The 19,993-nt window shown below is 48.7% G+C and overlaps 11 protein-coding genes across 11 annotated transcripts; 6 read left to right on the forward strand and 5 right to left on the reverse strand.

Annotated features, from left to right (window-relative positions):
- Positions 1-189: 189 nt before the first annotated feature.
- Positions 190-642, forward strand: N7484_007304 (uncharacterized protein; the record flags this gene model as incomplete). The annotated part of the gene is made up of 2 exons (XM_057117691.1): positions 190-545; positions 621-642. 2 exons carry the CDS (start codon positions 190-192, stop codon positions 640-642), a joined length of 378 nt encoding a protein of 125 aa, XP_056970726.1.
- A 662-nt stretch (positions 643-1,304) lies between these two features.
- Positions 1,305-3,084, forward strand: N7484_007305 (ribosome-binding protein NMD3; the record flags this gene model as incomplete). Its single annotated transcript, XM_057117692.1, has 4 exons — positions 1,305-1,369; positions 1,447-1,545; positions 1,616-1,905; positions 1,964-3,084. The coding sequence occupies 4 exons, from the start codon at positions 1,305-1,307 to the stop codon at positions 3,082-3,084; spliced, it is 1,575 nt and encodes a 524-aa protein (XP_056970727.1).
- A 448-nt stretch (positions 3,085-3,532) lies between these two features.
- On the reverse strand, positions 3,533-4,546 carry N7484_007306 (zinc-binding alcohol dehydrogenase family protein; the record flags this gene model as incomplete). Its single annotated transcript, XM_057117693.1, has 1 exon — positions 3,533-4,546. The coding sequence occupies one exon, from the start codon at positions 4,544-4,546 to the stop codon at positions 3,533-3,535; it is 1,014 nt and encodes a 337-aa protein (XP_056970728.1).
- Positions 4,547-5,522: 976 nt separating this feature from the next.
- Positions 5,523-5,855, reverse strand: N7484_007307 (YciI family protein; the record flags this gene model as incomplete). The annotated part of the gene is made up of 1 exon (XM_057117694.1): positions 5,523-5,855. One exon carries the CDS (start codon positions 5,853-5,855, stop codon positions 5,523-5,525), a length of 333 nt encoding a protein of 110 aa, XP_056970729.1.
- A 626-nt stretch (positions 5,856-6,481) lies between these two features.
- Positions 6,482-7,573, forward strand: N7484_007308 (isopenicillin N synthase family dioxygenase; the record flags this gene model as incomplete). Its single annotated transcript, XM_057117695.1, has 3 exons — positions 6,482-6,799; positions 6,858-7,158; positions 7,212-7,573. 3 exons carry the CDS (start codon positions 6,482-6,484, stop codon positions 7,571-7,573), a joined length of 981 nt encoding a protein of 326 aa, XP_056970730.1.
- A 1,610-nt stretch (positions 7,574-9,183) lies between these two features.
- Positions 9,184-11,146, forward strand: N7484_007309 (fungal specific transcription factor domain-containing protein; the record flags this gene model as incomplete). The annotated part of the gene is made up of 5 exons (XM_057117696.1): positions 9,184-9,403; positions 9,464-9,788; positions 9,841-10,336; positions 10,397-10,891; positions 10,940-11,146. 5 exons carry the CDS (start codon positions 9,184-9,186, stop codon positions 11,144-11,146), a joined length of 1,743 nt encoding a protein of 580 aa, XP_056970731.1.
- Positions 11,147-11,655: 509 nt separating this feature from the next.
- N7484_007310 (FAD-dependent oxidoreductase) lies at positions 11,656-12,924 on the reverse strand (the record flags this gene model as incomplete). The annotated part of the gene is made up of 1 exon (XM_057117697.1): positions 11,656-12,924. The coding sequence occupies one exon, from the start codon at positions 12,922-12,924 to the stop codon at positions 11,656-11,658; it is 1,269 nt and encodes a 422-aa protein (XP_056970732.1).
- Positions 12,925-13,413: 489 nt separating this feature from the next.
- On the forward strand, positions 13,414-13,749 carry N7484_007311 (YciI family protein; the record flags this gene model as incomplete). The annotated part of the gene is made up of 1 exon (XM_057117698.1): positions 13,414-13,749. One exon carries the CDS (start codon positions 13,414-13,416, stop codon positions 13,747-13,749), a length of 336 nt encoding a protein of 111 aa, XP_056970733.1.
- A 584-nt stretch (positions 13,750-14,333) lies between these two features.
- N7484_007312 (uncharacterized protein) lies at positions 14,334-15,683 on the reverse strand (the record flags this gene model as incomplete). Its single annotated transcript, XM_057117699.1, has 1 exon — positions 14,334-15,683. The coding sequence occupies one exon, from the start codon at positions 15,681-15,683 to the stop codon at positions 14,334-14,336; it is 1,350 nt and encodes a 449-aa protein (XP_056970734.1).
- Positions 15,684-16,333: 650 nt separating this feature from the next.
- On the forward strand, positions 16,334-17,149 carry N7484_007313 (uncharacterized protein; the record flags this gene model as incomplete). Its single annotated transcript, XM_057117700.1, has 1 exon — positions 16,334-17,149. The coding sequence occupies one exon, from the start codon at positions 16,334-16,336 to the stop codon at positions 17,147-17,149; it is 816 nt and encodes a 271-aa protein (XP_056970735.1).
- A 794-nt stretch (positions 17,150-17,943) lies between these two features.
- On the reverse strand, positions 17,944-19,338 carry N7484_007314 (uncharacterized protein; the record flags this gene model as incomplete). Its single annotated transcript, XM_057117701.1, has 1 exon — positions 17,944-19,338. One exon carries the CDS (start codon positions 19,336-19,338, stop codon positions 17,944-17,946), a length of 1,395 nt encoding a protein of 464 aa, XP_056970736.1.
- Positions 19,339-19,993: the final 655 nt, after the last annotated feature.

A 19,993-nucleotide genomic window follows, 5' to 3' on the forward strand; every position in this document is an offset into this window, starting at 1 on the left:
CTGGAAAAAACAACACGATGAAAAATGTATATAAGGAGCCAAAAAATCTTCAATTAAATTAAGAGATTCATTCAGACAGCCACCCTCCTCTTCTCAATCACTCCCTGAAAAGACCGAGTTCCTCAAAATCGAATCGTAACTCAAAAAAGAACATACCTGTCAGATCCAGCAACCCGCACCGTTTTCACGATGATTTTGGTGCCTCAGTTTGCCTTGATGCTTGCCACATCTGGCTTTTTCGCTTCTGCGTACCAGCTTACAGCTTGCACCGACACGAAATGCAGTGAGAACTGCAAGGTCATCACGAACGATGACGTTTCATCTACAAGCTCCTGCAATGATTTCGGATTCAATGTTAAGAGCATCGAGTGGTATGATACTCTCAACACTTTCAATGGTTGGAAGTCAGCTGGATGCAGCGGCGGTCCTGGTGATGAGAATGTTTGGATTACCTGTGGTAATACGAAGGGAGAATGCTACGACATCACCGAGTCGGATCTCGGAAAAGATGGTATTCAGTACTGGGAGGTTAACTCCAGCGGCGAGTAAGCAAAGAAGGTAACCGACTATACACCCTGTTGGTTCAGCCTGTGAGAGTGACTCTGCTAATCTTTGGGTAGTCCTACTTCTCCTCTGCACTGATATCAGTATTTGGCTGTTTCTACCGCCCTCAATATTGCAAATTTGAGATTGCGTATCTTTTGGGTGATACAAACGCTTTTGAGATATCTACATGTATTTAGAACTCACTTGAATCCACACGCTCATTTCTTTGACTCTCTGATGTATTCAGCCGTTGCGCTAGTGTGGCCTCGAGATATTCTCAAGAGATGAATCTCAAGTTTGTAATCTTTTATTTTAAACATTAAATCCCGTTCAAGACCCGACAGTGAACAGTCTGACTATGGCGCAATGCATTGGATACCTCGGTAAATGACTATTTTTGACTCTACCTTTAGGAGCGAGGAAGATGCTAGATGATGATTGTTGAAAAACTGGATGCGTGACTTTCGACTCCAAGGTTTGGGTTTATTATTGCTGATAACTTGGTTGGATTGAGTAGTGAGCCCTGAGTATTGGCGCCTCAGGCCATATTTGCCGAGATAAGACAAGATAGGGGGATAGTAATTCCGGTCCGGTGGTTTGGCAGCCCGACGGACAAACAGAGCAAACAGATGAGTCAGCCGCAAAAAAGTTGACTGGAACGAGGCGGGGCAAAAAAGTTACAAATCCGATCTTGCATCAGTTCACATTTGTGAGCCTTCGAATTTTAGTGGATTTGCGGCTCGCACCCTATATCCAAGATGTCGATGGATTTGGATGCCCCCGTCTATATGACGGGGCTGCAGGATAACAACGTTACTGCCACGTGAGTCTCTTATCGCTAAAAATTGTTTGGATTGCGATTTTTTTTACTCTGTCGGGCTGATTGCTAATATATCCTAGAATTCTTTGCTGCAACTGTGGTGCACCTATTGATGGAACCACGTCCGCTGGAGCTCTGTGCCAGGATTGTTTGCGACTAAATGTCGACGTTTCTCAAGGGTAAGATTTGAACTACGCTTAATAACCCCGCATGTGAACGAAATACTGATTTATGCGCCTGGTAATGTAGTATCCAGCGCGAGGGAACCCTTCACTGTTGCAGAGATTGTGAGAGATGGCTCCAGCCCCCCAACAGCTGGGTCGTTGCAAACCCCGAATCAAAGGAACTCCTTGCAGTCTGTCTGCGACGTCTTCGTGGCTTGTCGAAAGTCCGCATTATCGACGCCAGTTTCATTTGGACCGAGCCTCACTCCCGCCGAGTCAAGGTCAAGATTACAATCCAACAAGAGGCTTTCCAGGGCACAATCATTCAGCAGACATTCGAGGTGGAATATGTGGTTGCATCGCAGCAGTGTGATGGTATGTGAATTATCTTTTCCTCCTGGAATCCCGCATATACTAATGGGGGTTTTTTTAGACTGCAAGAAGTCATACACCCATAACACATGGCGCGCCGCTGTCCAGGTTCGACAGAAGGTTCCCCACAAGCGTACCTTCTTGTACCTCGAGCAACTTATCTTGAAGAATGGCGCCCACAAGGATACAGTCAACATCAAGGAGGCGAAGGATGGCCTCGATTTCTATTTCGCTCAGCGAAACCACGCCGAAAAGATGGTCGACTTCCTGGCTTCCGTCGTCCCTTGCAAGACAAAGAAATCGCAGGAGCTTATTTCTATGGATATCCACACCAGCACCAAGTCTTACAAGTTCACATTTTCCGTTGAAATTATTCCCATATGCAAGGATGACCTTGTCGCACTGCCTATCAAGCTTGCCCGTCAGATCGGAAACATCTTGCCCCTTACTCTGTGCTACCGCGTCGGTACCTCTATCAACCTCTTAGATCCGACTACCCTCCAAACATCCGACGTTCCCACAGGAAACTACTGGCGCAATCCGTTCAAGAACCTTGCCGATGTGACCGAGCTTAAGGAATTCATCGTGATGGATATTGAACCAACTGGTCAGTCAAATGGCAAATTCCACCTGGCCGAGGCTACCGTCGCTCGCGCTTCGGACCTGGGATCGAACGATATCACATACTTCACCCGCACACACTTGGGTGGTGTCCTGCACGTTGGTGACTCTGTGCTGGGTTACCATCTCAGTGGTACGTTGTATAACAATGATAACTACGAAGCCCTTGAGGCGAGCTCGCAATACAGCTCGACCCTTCCGGACGTTGTGCTCGTCAGGAAGCACTACGCCCGCAAGAAGAAGCCCAAGAACCGTGCCTGGCGTCTCAAGCGCATGGCCCGCGAGTACGAGGCCGAGGAGGCTTCTGGTGTTGCCCAGAAGAGCCGTCGCGAGCAGAATGATGCCAACCGTCTCGAGGAGGACTTTGAGACATTCTTGCGTGATGTTGAAGAGGACCCTGAGTTACGGCATACTCTGGATCTTTACAAGGTTCGCAAGGAGCGCCAGGCTGCTGATGCTATGGATGAGGATGAAGACAATGAGAGTGACGACGGAGTGCCGGAGATCAACATGGAAGAGCTGCTTGATGACTTTGATGAGCTGAATATGGATGGAGAATGAGCTTTCTCTGAGTGATATCCCTGATGATCATGGCTGGCGTTTGTTCCCTTTTTCAATGCGTTTTTAGACAACGAAAAAAGTTTTTGAAATCGATATAAGCTACTAGGTACATAGCATACAATGAATATATGTTTCATTGTCGAAGCCTCGAAGTAACTTAGTTACATGTAGAGCGATGGCAGCAGTCGATTAGTAGATGGTGAATTCACATGACACACGCCTTGTTGATGATTCTAATAATCTCTACTGGGCCACGGAGGTCATGCTATCATAAGAATATTCAATTGACAATAACTTTCTGCCCAAACAAAGAAAATATGGGACATTCTAGTCAAATTGCGTACAGGCAAATGGAGAGAACAGGCATCCAATTAACGAAGTCCGATACTAATTCCTCACGTACTCCGAAAATAGAACCTGGCAAATCTAAAGGCATCCCGGGTAGTAATTACAGAGTAACAACAACCTTCTGCGCCGATGTACCCTTAGCCTGCAGATCAATGGCAGCCTGGACATTCTCAAGTCCCGATCCAGCAATGAGAGGACTGGGAGCAGGGATGAAGCTACCAGCCGCCAGAGCCTTGGGCAAGAAGTCCTCATAAACAGCCTTGCCAACATGGTTATCCTTAATAGTAGTACCGAAGACGCTCTTCACAGTGATGCCCTCCGGAGGCTGGAATCCACCCTTGACAGTGGAAATGAACTTGCTACCGTCGGTCTTAGCAACAACATCAACAGTCAGAGGAGTAGCAGCGAATCCAACACAGTCCATGGCACCAGCCAAGGTCTTTCCCTCAAGAGCCTTCACAAGATCCTCAACAACGGTAGGGCTATTGTAATCAAATGCCTGGGTAGCACCGAGCTTCTTGACGTACTCGAAGTTCTTAGCCGAGGCAGTGGTGTAGACTTCGTATCCAGCCGCAACGCCAAGTTGGATGGCGTTGCTGCCAACACTGCCTGCACCACCCCAGATCAGGAGTGCTTGGCCGGTGGACCGGCGGGGCTCCGTGGGGAGCTGCAGCTTGAGGAACTCGTCTTGGAAGAGACCGGAGGCAGCAGTGGACAGACCCAAGGGGAGGACGGCAGCGTCTTCGTAGGCGATGTTCTTGGGGAGTTCGCTTGTCATGTTGGTTTGGAGAATGGTGTAGGCCTGGAAAGCGTTATCTTGGGTGCGCTTGGTGGCCATGCCGACAGCGTGTCCGACAACACGGTCGCCGGCTTTGAAGCGGGTGACATTGGGGCCGACGGAGACGACTTCGCCGGCGACGTCCTGGCCGAGAATGGTCGGGTAGTTCATGGGCCACCAGGCCTTGCTTTGGAGGCTGCCGTCGACTGGATTGATAGCCACGGCATGGTTCTTGACAAGAACCTCATTGGCCTCGGGGGTATAGGCTGGTGCCTCCTTGACCTGGAAGGGGTGAGCCTTGGCTTCAGTGAGCCATGCAGCGGAGTTGGAGGCCATTGCGAATGTTCGGACGGAAGTAGGTTTGGTGGCTTGGGGGATCTGAGATCTTCTCGTGAAGCGGGAGAAGAAGTTTGTAATAGAGAAACGGCTCATATATGTTGAGTCGAGAGTGGTTTGGATTGTTTGGTCGCTTCGCGATGATGGTAATGGAAGATGAGGAATTGTGTTGATGATGAGAGTGAATCGAGCAGGCCCATGACCTCTATATATACGTTGAAGCTTCTATGATCGCCATATCTTCCCTGTCCGGCAAAGAAAGACCGGAGTAGTAGTTGTTAGCTGGTAAAACCTTATCTCCGACGGTCGATAAGTGACTTACTCCGACACGAGAATCATAGGCGCAAGCCTAACCAGATGGGGCTAGCGTCGGCGGGTGCCCGGCGATCGCAAGGCTAACCGAGTTGGGGCAAGATGCGGTCCATGCGGACTGTGAGGCAACAAGACGGTACCATTCACCGGATCCGGTTAGCCTTGAGCGTAGGTCGCCTTGAATATCTTTAAACTTCAATTTCGTGCGCCACGTGTATTTCGGTATTTCTTAGATTCTTACTCCGTACATGGTGGCGAAAAGGTATACTGCGAGCTTGCCCTTCCAATCACCGCCCCCGCATGCTGAGTAGCCTTCGTGTAACACGACCTCAGCCGCAGAACTCAACGATGATTCTAAATCTGCCTGGATGCTATGATGTCTCAGTGTGCCCGAAGCAATACCTGTCTTTTCCTAGAAAGCTGGTCTTGCAAGTCAGTTAGACGCATGTACGCATATTGATTAAAATTGTCAACTATTGAATACTAGGCACTGAAATATGTAGATAGATGTGATTGAAAAAGATTTATTGGTGTGAGATACTAGCCATTTCTCCAATACAGTAAACATAATCTCAAGCATCAACCCGTGGAAGTATTCTCTAACTACCCAACCATAACCAACCATAGATGTTTAAGTTGGACAAAGTTAAATAACCTTTGAAAATCACATGGGCTTGCTGACAAAAACTTTCATAGGTGTCACAACAGTCGCCTCCAGATCCCACACTCCAAGCTTTGCATAAGGATCATTGCGAATCATCTCCCATACCTCCTCTTCAGTGTTGGCCTTGCACAGATGGATGCTTCCAGTGATCTTGGTCATGCCATCCTCGAGACTTGTCGGCTGGGAGGAGTACATCGGACCACCAAAGGCAATCTTGCCGGTTTCAAAGTGCGGCTTGTTGTGGGTGAGGTGGACAGGCCGATTTTCGATTCTGGTTTGGAGAACGTTTGGGTGGTCAGGAAGACGCACGAGGAAATCGTTCTCTTGAGACATTTTGGAAGTAGAAATTCGGTTGTAGTATGTGGATGAAGAGGGTTATTGAGCAAATTGTGCTGACTTGAGGGTTTAAGATTGGGCGTTAGACACGATGCGCCGTAGAGAAAACTGGAAAAAAGCGATAGGTGTTTTCAAGGTTGATTTCACGTATCGCCTGGTCTAGTGCCCTCAATATAAACCTTCATCTGCATGATCTTACACGAGGAATATGTGGCCCGGATCTTCTCAAACGTGGGTTTCTCCGACGAGACACCTCGAAAGTCAAATCTATGCAGCTTACCAACTGAATGTGATGTGGCGGTAAGATGTGAAACCAGAAGCGCCGCCAAGTTTCCAGTGCGGAGTTTCTCGCTTCCCCGCGGCTCTTCGGCGATGGTATCTTGGCATGTCCCCCGGCGGACATACTAACCACCGAAGTATGAACTGACCATCAAGATGCGTTCTCGGAGACCGGGAAATTCGGTCTTTTCGCTGAACCTCAGGGTTCAGTATGGCCTACTGAGATCATGACTAACGACTCTACAGTTGTCTTTATAAGACGGCCACAAACCTCATGTTGTAGAGAAAATTATAACCAGATCAGATACCATTCTTAAACATTCAAATAAACTCGAGAAGGCAACATGGGAAGTGTCGGAGCAATCCCCACCGTTGATATTAGCGCTTGGATTGACCCCAATGGTACGGAAGAGGGTCGTCAAAATGTAGTTGACGCAATGCGCAACGCATGCACCACCTACGGCTTCTTTAGTCTGGTCGGCCATGGCGTCACGCCAGAGGAACAGGAGCAGGCGCTTAAATGTGCTAAGCTGTTCTTTACTCTTTCTGAGGAGGACAAGATGGATGTCTGTATCGCCAAATCCAAGGGAAAGTCCTTCCGCGGGTATGAACCGCCAGGCATCCAGATCCACCAAGAGGGTCTGCTTCCTGATACAAAGGAGGTAAGTGCTCATAATTTCATCTTGACCGAGTTGAACCAAGGCACTCATCTTTGTCAAGTGCTTCATTATCGGCCACGAGGTCCCTGAAGACCATCCAGACTGTGGGACATTCTCCACCGGCCCCAACCTCTGGCCCAAGGCTTTACCCGAGACAGACTTCCGCATCCCGATCATGAACTACCAAGCTCGTATGGTGGAACTGGTGAAGGTGCTGTTGAAAATCCTCGCTCGCGGTCTACCAGAGGAATGGAACTGTCCCCCCGATGTCCTGGACGCATTGGCGGAGAATAACCCATCTATCCCAATGAGACTACTGCACTATGGCCCTCAGCCGATCAGAGACGAGAGGCAGTTTGGAGGTAGGTCAAACTTACCTTATAATGTGAACTAGCTCCATTACTGACATGCTTAGTTGGCGATCACACTGACTTTGGTTGTGTCACTATACTTCTCCAGGAGATGGGCACTGAAGGCCTAGAGGTCTGGTACCCACCCACGGAGACCTGGATCCCCGTTCCCCCCAAGGAGCACGCGTACGTCATCAATATGGGTGACATGATGCAAAAGTACACGGGCGGATACTATCGTAGCGCCCGCCACCGGGTTCTCACTTTCACGAAGAACCATCGATACAGTGTTCCATTCTTCCTCAACGGCCAGTTGAAACTCAAATGTGAGACCCTTGATGGATCTGGTACCGAGACTATCGTTGGAGAGCATATTCGTGGACGGTTGGTGGAGACTATGGGAAAGGCTGGCGAGAAGCTGAAATAGGAATCAGGAACTTGTTGGTCCAGAGTCTGACTTCGTAGTCGCGTTCTTTTGTATTTTTGAATAGATTTGTTTGAGAACTAAGATGAATAAATGAAGTTTTTTTTTTCCAATGCCTTTCATTGGTCAAAGATACACATCTAATAATTTACTTATTTACCTATCGGATTATTATTCTACTTCATGAGAAAGCATAATAGATAGAAATCTGCAAGTATATCGGTGAATATAATAAACCGAAGCTCGGTGACTATCGTCCATCTCCCACTCGTGATCATTTGCGACTTGTAGCATAATAACGTCATAACTTTGAAATCAACATTCCTTCATACGTCAAAATCCGTAGAGATTCTGGGTGGGGGCACTATTTCAGGTCAGCAATTCCGTGCGGGGCTCAACAGGCATCGCCGAATTCCGCGAAGGATGGAAACCGACTACATCATCTTGTTGGAGGCCTAGCCCGGCCCCAGCCGGGGTGCTGATTTGGAAATCTTTGCGCGGCTTCAGGCTCACAGATCATTAGCGTAGACGCTCCGATAGAGGCAAGCGTTGCGCCGATCGACCCGATTGTGCAAAAATGCGGCCCGCATGCAAGCCAACTAAACTAGTGTGCTGTGAAGAAGCCCATGTGGTGGCATGGGTAATAGTAATCGCGTCTAACCCAATCAAAGACGGAGGCACGGGCAAAAGAGTGATGAGATCGTATTCTTGTCACTCCTTGGGCATTATCCTTCTTCAGCTCTTGGCCACTAGTCAAAAGTCTCACTAATGCAAGCCATCAACGCCATAAGCCATGTATTCAGACGTTTGTAACGTTGAATTACATGTGTATGTAAGTATCGGTATCTTACACCGGTTGTTTGTTACGAAACCCCACAGCCCAGCGCAGATCAGTGGTTTCATAGCATTTTCTCTCCTCAATCTGAGCAATGTACCCGAGGTCATGCATCCATTGGCTGACAACGTCGCCCCATTGATGCATAATGTGAACAGTCGGCTCAATATGCTGTCATTCCTATGGGGCTGTTGTTCACCTACCTATCCTCAACCCACTCTTCGGCCCCCGTTGCTCGCCAAGACAATTTACAACGGATTAGTGAGACTTGGGTGTCAAGGTTCATCAGTGGGGCGTCCCGAGGTTACAAAATCCTTGTGGATCAAAGCCTCGTAACGTCTCGCCCGAACTTTCGCCCATTTTCGTAATATGCAATTTAGAGGCATCCGGGGCTGACCATACACAGCGCTGTTAGGGCCCTCCATAGTTCCTATCGCCTCCCAAGGCCCCAGACCAAACAAGAAATACGTGGATCTTGCTGAAGGCCACTTATGCACAGCACTGCCATGTGGCATATCCGAAACCGTCACGAACTCAGTATTGTACTCCTGTCAGCATCCAATGTAGGAGTCTTCCTCGGGATCCCTGCCTTGGCGTTCTTATAGGGGCTTATTTTACTAATTTATCTACTCGGGTTTTCCCTAGTGGAGGGTCAATCATTGCAAGACTTTTAAAATCGCTCTTTCTCACCTTTGTTCCAGAAAACGATTCAACATCTTTGTTTTCATAGCTATCGGTGATCTGAACCACACTAGTCTTGTGGATCTTCCCTGTCATAATGTCCCAATCAGCCCACAGCCGAGAGACATCCCCACCCTCCAAACCACCACATAAACCGGGCCTAGCCTGCGAAGAATGCCGGAGGCGGAAGCTGCGCTGCGATCGCCGCCAGCCCAAATGTGGTCTGTGTGAATCGTCCGGGGTAGAATGCCATATCACCGCTCGACCACCTCGTGGTCCCAAACGTGGGTACCTCAAGGTACTGCAAGATCGAATTGGTGGGTTTTTTTTCCCTGTCGAATGTGTTCCCGAATAACTAACTTATTTGTTCAATGAAGCCAATTTAGAAGGACTTTTGCAGCAAAACAACGGTGCAACAAAGCCACCAAGCGACGCGGGTTCTTTTGAAAATCTGCTATTAGACGAGCAGATTGATTTGCCATCATGGGAATTCCCAATCATTATGGATGAAGATAATTCTAATCCCTTACTCGAGGCGTGCGCCCGAACTAAGTCATCACACTCGTCGGTTGAATCCTCAGTGGACGGAATGGCCGGCACTCCCATCTCTTCTATGCTGGCCCTCGATTCCACACTGCCTATCAACCCCTGGAATCCCTTTGAATTTGAAACCAAGATATCTGATTTGATGCAAGCCGACCTGTACGTTCATGAACCAACCAACCTTTCTTACCATATGCTAAAAGGCCCTCAGTGACCAGCTCTACTTCGACCGAATTCACAACTTCATGCCCATCCTACACCCAGGCCGTTACTTCGCTTCACGAAAACTACAAATCAGAACAGACGGCCAGTGGTGTCTACAATATGCGATGTGGACACTTGCAGCCTCGGTGTCAGCCCACTACCAAAATGTCGGGGACTCGCTTTACCAGCATACCCGACGGTCGCTCGAGACCTTGGACTCTAAAAATACAAACATCGAATTCATGGACCTTGAACAGGTGCAGGCATGGCTTCTTCTTGCCATACATGAATTCATGTGTGTGGACTTTCGCCGTGGATGGATGAGTGCCGGTCGAGCCTTCCGACTCATCCAACTCAGCTGGCGACATGGTACCGACAGCCCGGACCAGGCCCAAGGGGACTGGATCGAATCGGAGCAGAAACGAAGGACATTCTGGATGGCTTATTGTTTGGATCGATTTGTTAGTATGAGAATAGGGTCCCCGCTGACATTCAGTGAAACAGTAAGAAACCTTCTCGCTTCCCCCGAAACTTTGCAGTCATAGTCTAACGATGGACTCTAGATCGCAATCCGACTTCCATGTCCCGAGACCAATTTTCAAAATGATCAGCCCATTCTCATGGGCTTCCTTTCCGAGACTCTTGTCGCTGCTGGCCCAGCGGTGGTGTCTGCTTTTACCGAGTGTATCATTGTCGCTACGATTAGCGGTCATACCCTCTCTCATCGTCATCAGTATCCTATTCGAGACATAGGCTTCAATGCCCTGGAGGCATTCTGGGCACAGCACCAGTGGATACAGGTTATTCAAAATCAGTGGATGGAGGCATTCTCGTCCAAATACTCGGCCGACATGCAGCAGAGCGATCCTATGCTTCTTTTCATTGGGCTGATGTATCGAATTATTACTCTGCATCTATACCAGACTACCGCCTGCATCATCCCTTCGGCAAATGATGAACAGCGCGACTCCGCCATTGAAAGCCGAGCACGCGCATCACTGGCAGTGAAGGAGGTCGTTGCCCTGATCAATCAACTATCCCATCTCAACTCATTCAAGGTAATCTACACCCCCTATTCAAGGCCCGAACCATACTAACGAGAATAGCTTCATCCTCTTACTCCCATACCTCTTTCGCTCTGCGTGGAGTTCTTTGTTTCCAACAATGAGCTTGGAGATGGTTTCGCAAAAGAGCTTAATGATATAATTCAGGCCATTGGCTGCTTGAAGAACTTCAATAACATTGGAAAGGGGATTTCACACCTGTTTGAAGAACGTGGTGTGGCGGGAGGTAAACCTACCATTGTGCAATAGAATATCGTATCTCCTTGGACATTTTGAGACTATAGAAATGGTGTTGGCAGGTGTTGGAAACGTTGGCACGGTTTTGTTTGACTGCGCAATTATACAATTTGCTCTACGATTACTTTGAGACGAAATGAAACGCATTATGATCTTAGTACAACCTTGGCTTTGGTATATTCGTAACTAGTCTCTGAATATTTGTTTCATGCTGAGCAAGACAGCCTCACAGATCTTGGAGCCTTCCAAGACCCCGGGTGAATCGCTACATTCATGGATTGAGGCTTTGAAAGTATATCCAAATTGGGTAATACGTAGGCACCCAAAAAAAGAAACAAATACGAGGATTCAGAGCAAACTTTCTGTTCTAAAGTTTATATTTCTTTAATACCAGCTGAAAAAGAAAACATAGTTCGAACAACACGAGCGCCCTCCAAGGCTGAACAGTGTAACCTTAACTAATTCATGAGAATCCAACAACAACGAGGAACGAAAGCTTAAAGCATTACCTGAAGGATAGTTCAGCGAACCATCTCCAGTCGAGCCTGCGCTCTCGCCTCCCTCGCTTCCTTGGCAACCTGCGCCCGTTTACTCACACACGGGCTATCCGGTTGCAGCGCGTGCAGATTATGCGCCTCCAAGCAAGCCTGTGTACTCAGTAACACAGCATCGGAAGTCCGAGCACGCATTTCCACTTCGTACTTGTCCACAGCAGTCTGCATGGTATTACTCGAGTCTACGGAATACCACGCAGAGATAATGTTTCGGCTTAGCACAGCCGCATCGGCGACACCGTGGTTGAAAGCCTCCCCACGATACGAAGTCATAGCATGAGCGCCATCGCCCGCGACTGTTACATGGCCATTGTGGTTATCCCAGGGCATGGGTACCCAATCGACCAGCTTGATATGTAAGACCTTCGTATCGTCCGGGAGGGACATGACCGCGTCCCGGAGACGAGGATCGAATTTTTGCGCATTGCGTTTAAATACCGCAAGCCGCTCCTCATCTGTCTCCGGAACATTATCGGCTGCATCCTTGCGGAGCCACGATTGAATCAGTTGGCCCTCGTAGTATGGGTTTTCTGTCCCCTCGCTTCCGTTGATGGTAGGACTGGACACGAGGGAGAACCACATATACACACCAGACTCTGGATGTGTTCCCTGGAAAAGAAGGGGATCAATGGTGCGAATTGGTGCCAGTTCTTCGGGCGTCATAGTGATAGTTGCGCCGACGCTGTTCACGGGAAGTGGATTGAGGCCACCAAGTCGCTCGCCAAGAAGAAGTCGACGGGTTTTGCTGTTGCGTCCGTCTGTGCCAATCAGTAAACACCCCTTTGTGGATGTTCCGTCCGTGAAGGACACCTGAACTCCATCATTCTGCACATCGAATCCCGCAAGTGCTTTGTTATAGCGGATGTCTATTCCCTCACCAAGTAAGTTCCCAAGCAGCCGACGGTTTACGCGGTGACGCTTGTTTGGGGGGATGACATATTTTGGGTTTCCGGTCGCTAGATCGATGAAGCAAAAGCGGCCATTATCCTCCAGGGTGGGGTCCACTTGGATGGACTCTATCCGATTGAAAAGCTCTTCGGGAAGGCATTCTTCCAGGGCACCCAGGGACCAATGCACTGTTAGGGCCCATCCGCGGCCTTTTTCGGTATCATAGGAAGTGTCGCGCTCGTAGACTTCATATGGAATACCGGCTTTTTTGAGGGCTTGGGCGAGGGTCAAGCCGACCATGCCGGCGCCCATGATGATGACGGGGAGAGTGGGAGGTACGCGCGTCATTTTGAATAGATATGATATCAACTTTGATGTTTCGTAAGTATTTCATTTATTTAATGTACAATATCATGTTTCCTTTATAAGAACACTTGCTAGTATCCGCGGATTAAGGTTTATGGAGGTCGGGTGGTCAGAAACTCCGAGGGAGTCGGGATTAGCCATGAAGGGCCGAACATGCAACTGTCAGCTTAGGTTGAGATGAAACAACGCTGATGCCGATCAAATTAGCTTGGGCCAGATCGGAGTAACCAGTAGTGATCCCACTAGCAGATTCTCCGATTAAGTTGATAAATTCTATCCTGCGCTGTATAAATGCACGGTGGATTCACCTTGCTCGAAGTCGCAACTGGATTTCAGATAAAAATTATTAAATCAATCAGCTCTCAAACCTAGTAGCTCTTTGAAAATTAGAGTGAGTCTATAAGCATACCTTCCCTTTTACTTTCCTCGTCATCTAACCGTGACTAGTCCTTTTTTCCACCTGACACCAATATGACCACTCCTCAACTTTACGACTGGCTCGTGCAGACCCCAGCCAACTCCGAAGACCTCGAAAATCGTATCAACACCCGCCCTGCTCATCTCGAGCACAATAAGCCGCTGATTGAGGCTGGTGTTCTTGTCTGGGGTGGACCGTCGCTCGCCACCCACCCGCAGACCGCAGAAGACGATCTCCTGATTACCGGCAGCGTGATGTGCATTCGAGCTGAGAGTGAGGAGGCCGTGCGTACCATCATTCGCAATGATCCATATGCGAAGGTCGGTTTCTGGAATGCTGAGGGCGCTGTGGTGACACCTATGCGATGTGTTGTTCGGAGGCCGCTGTGATTTAATACTTGGTCAATCCTTCAGTAGAGTTGACAGTTCGAACGAATAAACTACAATGGATGAAAATTATCCGATATTGAACAAGCCAACGCATTGTATTTCCCTCAATTATGTTCAACTATATCCCGGTAAATCACGTCGCATTCTTGTACTTAATCCGCCGCCGTTCACGTCATGGAATATATTTGCTTCGTGGATATCTTGAAATTATGGAAACTGCCGCATGACATAGTGTAACTCGGAATGGTTATCGAATATTGATAATCTCAATTATGATTTTCTAAAGTCTTGGTTTTTGAAAGTCCATTGCCAAAGAATCTTCTACAGAGCAGAGAACTCGGCATCGGTTTATAAGCTCTTTCTGTTATACAGATTCCCTGCGCAAAGATCGGAAGATAACTGATATGATTATTGTCACTCATCTAGTCCGTGTCAAGTCATATAGGATACTCGCTAAAGCAATAGAAGCCAATTAACTCTAATTTTAAAAAAACGAAAAAATGAGATCAGGTCTCAAAATTTGAAGCAAGACAAGCTTCTTCCATCATCATTATCCACCTTCAGCGGTGTCCCGCCAGGCTTATTTAAGCCTTCACCCCGACTCTGAATCCATACAATGCCACTCGCACTCCAGCATACATGAATCCAGCGACAAGGGCACTGACTCCTCCAAATATCCACACCCCATTCCAATTCGTGTTTCCAGAATGAGCCAAGATCGCACCTCCAGCAGGTCCACCGGCCAGAACACCAAGGCCGATCATGCCAAATCCCATACCAATGCGAGTTCCAATCTTGGACTTATCTTTCGTAAGCGCAACGAAGCAAAGAGGAGGCAGACCAATCAGTGCACCGCTGAAAATACCCGACAAGACAGCGATGACGATGAGTCCGGCTTGGGTCGTCACAGCCAGCATGCACAGAATAAGCACACCAACCAGGATGCAGCACGGGGCGATGAGATTGAAGGGGCCCGTCTTGTCTGCCAACGCATTGGGCAAAGTCCGACCGAAAAATGAACCTGCGTTGAGAATAGGCAGGATGTAGAAGCTCATGTTTGTGTTGGTGATACCGGTCGCCCCACCAAAGTAAGAGATATAGAAGAGCAGCACGAAAAGGCCCATGAATGCGATCAGCGATGTGAGAACGAAGGTCATGTACGGTAAATCCGTGAACGCGGACCAGTCAACCAGGCTACGGGCGCGCGGTGGCTTGACGCGCTGGCGCATAACCGCGATCGGAACCAGAAGCGTGCCCAAGGCGATGAATCCAATGACTCGAACAGCCCAGCCGAAACCAAGTGGCTCGAGGAGTTGGTTCAGCACGATCGGGTAGATGATTCCCCCAAGGGAGGAGCCCGAGACGGCAAGTCCAAGCGCCATACCCAACCGCGAGCTGAAATATGTCGGTAGAACGGAGACACATGGCACGAAGAGGCAACCAGCACCAATACCGACGCAGAAGCCTTGGGCTAATAGTACTTCGCCGTATGTTTTGCAGAGACTCAGCATCATGTGCCCAAAAACGATGCCAAAGCTGCCGATGATCAGAAGTAAACGCAGGTTTCCGCGATCGTAAATTGGTCCAGTGATGAATCCGACCATCAGGAGCATCGTGGCTTGAATGGCGCCAATCCAGGAAATATCAGATGATGAGCGAGTGAAGAGTGCGCCTGATTCGTAGTAGGTTTGGAAAACACCAAATGCGTTCAAGATGCCCCATGTGTTAAAGAAAAGCATGAAGCCACCGGCGACGTGTAGCCAAGCAACAAGTCCCCCATTAGGTGGAGGAGGGCCCATCATGGGAGGCCCCTTTGGCGCCTCTTTTGGCAGGTCATGGCTCTGAGGTGTTGATGGCATATCCACGGGTGTGCGCTCTGAATCTTGACCCAAGGTCAGAGATGATCGGTAGTTGTCCTGTTTTTCTAAAGTCATGTTGTGTTTTTCGAAAAGAGGTAGAATCTGTGACTGTTTGAGTACCAAGGCTGACTGTGATCTTAAGTAGCGACTTAGATGCATGGTGATGTATAGATCCTTGACTCGGACCGGAGTTAACCGGACGGATCGTCCCAATGGGGAAATATACTTAAGTCCGAGATTCCCAAATCGGCAGGGGCACTAGACTGGATGCAGCTAGCGTTGAGCACTTTGTTCGGGCATTAGTTCTTTACGGTACGGTTTGTCACCGATCATTAAAACCCTTTGACCACGAGGTGAGAATCTCCTCGTGAGTTGGGAAACGCCGAAGCTTAAGACACCTGACCAATCATGACAAGATTGGGTGGATTCACCTCAGCTTTGGTCAGCCCATTTGCTACTCCAGGCTGACTCCCAGCAACAGTCGGACAAAGTTATTCCACGTGGAATAAAGACTCCGAAATAACGTGGCTGAAGACCAATGATGTCCCACCGATATGAGATTTGAAGGGCTCTTACATGGTATACAAGAAAGGAAAAGGAGGCTCTAGCAAATCTATAGATAGTCCAGAATCCAGATCACTGAAAAGTCTAATATAAAAGAATGGTCATATTTGACTTACTTACATTTGTCTGTTCCTGCATTCTGCCCTGGTAGTCTCATAACAATGGCGGCGATGCAAGATTCTACCCTACACCTCCCTCGCATCATCTGCCTCCATGGAGGCGGCACAAATGCCCGAATCTTCCGCCTACAATGTCGCGTCTTAGAAAGCACCCTTCGCTCAACCTTCCGCCTCGTTTACGTCGAAGCACCATTTACTTCACAGCCAGGTTCTGACGTGACTTCAGTATACAAGAATCATGGCCCGTTCAAGTCCTGGCTACGCATCACATCCTCGGACGTCGCACACGAACCACGCCACATTATAGACTCTATCAACACCGCTATCGCAACAGCAATGTACGCAGACACACAATCTGGTGCGACAGGGGAGTGGGTTGCTTTACTGGGTTTCAGTCAAGGTGCCAAATTAGCCGCAAGCATCCTCTTCGCACAGCAATCAATGCAACAGCGTGCAGGCCCAAATGCTGTTATCTGGCCAAATTTTCGGTTCGCTGTTCTGATGGCTGGTCGGGGACCATTAGTCTGGTTGCTGCCCGAAAAAAATGATGACTCCTCATCTATATCTGCTGCTCTTGTTGATGCGGCTAGTCCTTCTATTGGGGGTCATGAGCCTGATATTCCGATAGATTCCGATGAGCATGTCTTGCGAATACCTACGGTGCATATCCATGGACTGAGGGATCCAGGGCTGAGAACCCATCGGGCCCTTCTAAGCAACTACTTCGAGGAAGACCTGGTATCGGTAGTGGAGTGGGAAGGTGATCACAGGATACCGATTAAACGGAAGGATGTTGATGCCGTTGTAAAGGAAATTTACAGTTTGGCAAAGCTCACCGGCGTGTTAGATACATGGTGATGATTTTTTTTCCCAGGTTTACTCGGGCGTCCTCAAGGTTGCAGTGGCGTATGAGTTTTTCATGGAGAATTTCAAGGTCTGGGATTGTCAGACTTCGGGTAGTACACGTGGTATTTGAGTAGATACATATGCAGGTGCAGCTTTACATACTAGAATGCGTCAACTTACCTAATTGAAATGCTAGTGAGATAAAATTCTGTCCACTTTAGACACCTTTCTAGTTGATCAGACCATATTATTCTCAGGTAGTGGCTGACATAGGTTGTCTTAGGTACCCGAGTTTTGAACAGCCACCAGCTGCAGGCCTACTGCATATGTGATTGGTTGACAGAGAGACCCTGATTTTCGCAGGTAGTGTAAACTTTAAATATACGTTAATTAACCGAGGGCGCCTGCATATACGAGATCCATGAGTCTTCGCAGAATGCAACAGGACGGCTCGACTTTACCCTTTGCTGCCTTAGCCCCGGGCTAACATTTCTGGTATTCCCCTTTCCGCATGGACGGGTGGTGGACCACCCAAATACCCAGGTGGCAGTTTGAATTAATTACACTTCCAAACACGGATGAAAAAGTACTTTCCTGCAGCGACAGCCTTACTTTTGCATCGTTAAAGCCTTAAAAGTGGGGATGAGAGTGCATTCGTCAAGGAGATCTAAAAATATAAAGAAATACATCCAAACTTGTCTAATGAGTAATGTTCAATCCAACACAGCGAACTTTCCAAGGTTGGAAGTACATGTCAACCTTGGAACTTGCATGTACAGTCGCCCCTGTGCGCCTTTGCCTAGATCTTATTTGGCAGCAGCCAAAATATCCGGCAGCATATTAGCGGTATTATTCCAAACCTGACTAGAGCCAGGAACAAAGAGAGTTCCAGTATACCACGTGTTCAGGTGACCCTGAAGGGCATACATATCACGATAGAAGCCATTCCTGATATCTTCTACTTCAGCCGCAAGATGGAATGGCCCGAAGTCAGAGAAAGCGACAAATTCGGGCTCGGGCCGAGTGGCAGCACCCGTGACCTTCTGAAGCATCTTGATAGCTTGACGGGCGTCCTTCTCGATACGCTTCTGGCTGACTGGGGTCACGCTGTTGTACCAGTAGTAGAAAAGCCCGTCCACTGAAGATGGGTTAAAGGCGACCACGGAGGGAATGTCGGCGATATTGTAGGTGTTGCTGGTAGCGTAATTTTTGTAGCTGATGCCACCCGCAAGACCGGTATTTTTGACAACACCGCCATAGTAAGGTAATCCGTAGATCTGCGATAGAACCCGGTGTTCGCGGGCATCCAGACCGAAGCTCTTCATATTCTTAGTTGTCGGAGGAATACCAACAATAAGTTGCTTGGCGACTATGAGCTTTTTGCCTGTGGGGGTTTTCACGATGAGGCGAACGGGATGACTGCCGGCGGCATTGCGATCACCGGAGATGACAGTCGAATTCAATAGAATGTCCGCGCTGAGCTCAGCGAGCGCATTGCGGTATAGCTCTGAGTTGTCGTGGTTGGCATTGCGCACGGCTGCACCATTGTCCTCGTGTAGCATGAGGTCATTGAGGTCGTTGAAAACGTACAACGCCGGAATGTCTAGCAAATGACCAGGTACTGCAGGGCGGCTAAGGGTTGCCATTGCCGAGTCTTGCAGGTTATACTTGGCGATGTAGTCAACCCAGGGTAAAAGGAGATCTTCGGGTACAGGATTGGGTAGCTCAATTCCGTTATTTAGATACGGATATTTGGCTAGCTGGTCGAGGTAGTCCTGGTGAAGAGAGCCAGTGGTGAGGTTGAGTAGGGTACCCGCTTTAAAATCGGAATAGATGGGTTTGCCAAAGTAGGAAAAATCCACCTTAGCAAGAGGTGTATTGAGACGCTTGAAGAAATCGCGCACAACCGTATCATTGTCATACAGCTGGACACCAAAGTCCACTGAGCCCCCTGTGGGGTCCTCGTAGGTCATTGCATGACCACCCAGACGGTCTGTCTTTTCAACCATGACAAACGACTTGCCTTGGTCCTTCAAGGCAACAGCAGCGTACGTGCCTGCCGCCCCACCTCCAACAATGGCGTAGTCACGCGTGATGACATCGTGTGCGGAGAAGGAAGACGGCTTAAAGCTGTTTGCCGAGGGAGCAGCCAAGGCTGAGAGGGCAAAGCAGAGGCTGCCCAATGGTGTGGACGGTTTCATTATGAACGAGGGGAAATCGATAAGTGAATTGTGGCAACTCAAACTGTAAGATCAATGCATTCGTGATGTTGGACTGGCTGGAACTGACGTTCAATATATACCACCCCCATCTGCGCCCGACTAAAATAGAAAGTCATCGTGAAGGTTTGCCTCGAGAACGGGCCACCGACGGAGAAACTGGGAAACGCCGTCGGATGTTACCATACGCGATAAATCCCGCGAGGCGAACTCAAGAAGCATCGTGAGACGAGGTCATCGAGGCTTAGCGTGAAGAACACAAACCCGTAAAAGTCTTAGCCCCGATCAAAACGAGCTTGGCTTGAAGGATGAAACGGTAATTACAGAACGCCGGTAATACTGATACAAACACGGTATTTCAAAACACGAGGATGCGCTACTGTACAGTCAGCAGACTAAGATAGCCTTGCGGCTTCGATGGGGCCGGCCCCTCGACTAGCCCCGATTGGGTTAGCGTTGAGCGCACCCCTAAAACCCCGCCGATCCCCGGTTCTTTGTTCGGGCCTTCAGTCATCCGGTCTTACAGTCGGTCGATTTGCTGAAACTTGCGGGAAAAAGAAACCGTTACATTCCTTGCATCTGCAGAAAACAGATCAGTGGGTGGTGTTATCTACGAATCTCGGAATAACACCGGCTG

This window comes from Penicillium longicatenatum (assembly GCF_028827895.1).
Source record: "Penicillium longicatenatum strain IBT 33135 chromosome Unknown contig_4_segment0_segment0, whole genome shotgun sequence".
Taxonomy (NCBI): Eukaryota; Fungi; Ascomycota; class Eurotiomycetes; order Eurotiales; family Aspergillaceae; genus Penicillium; species Penicillium longicatenatum.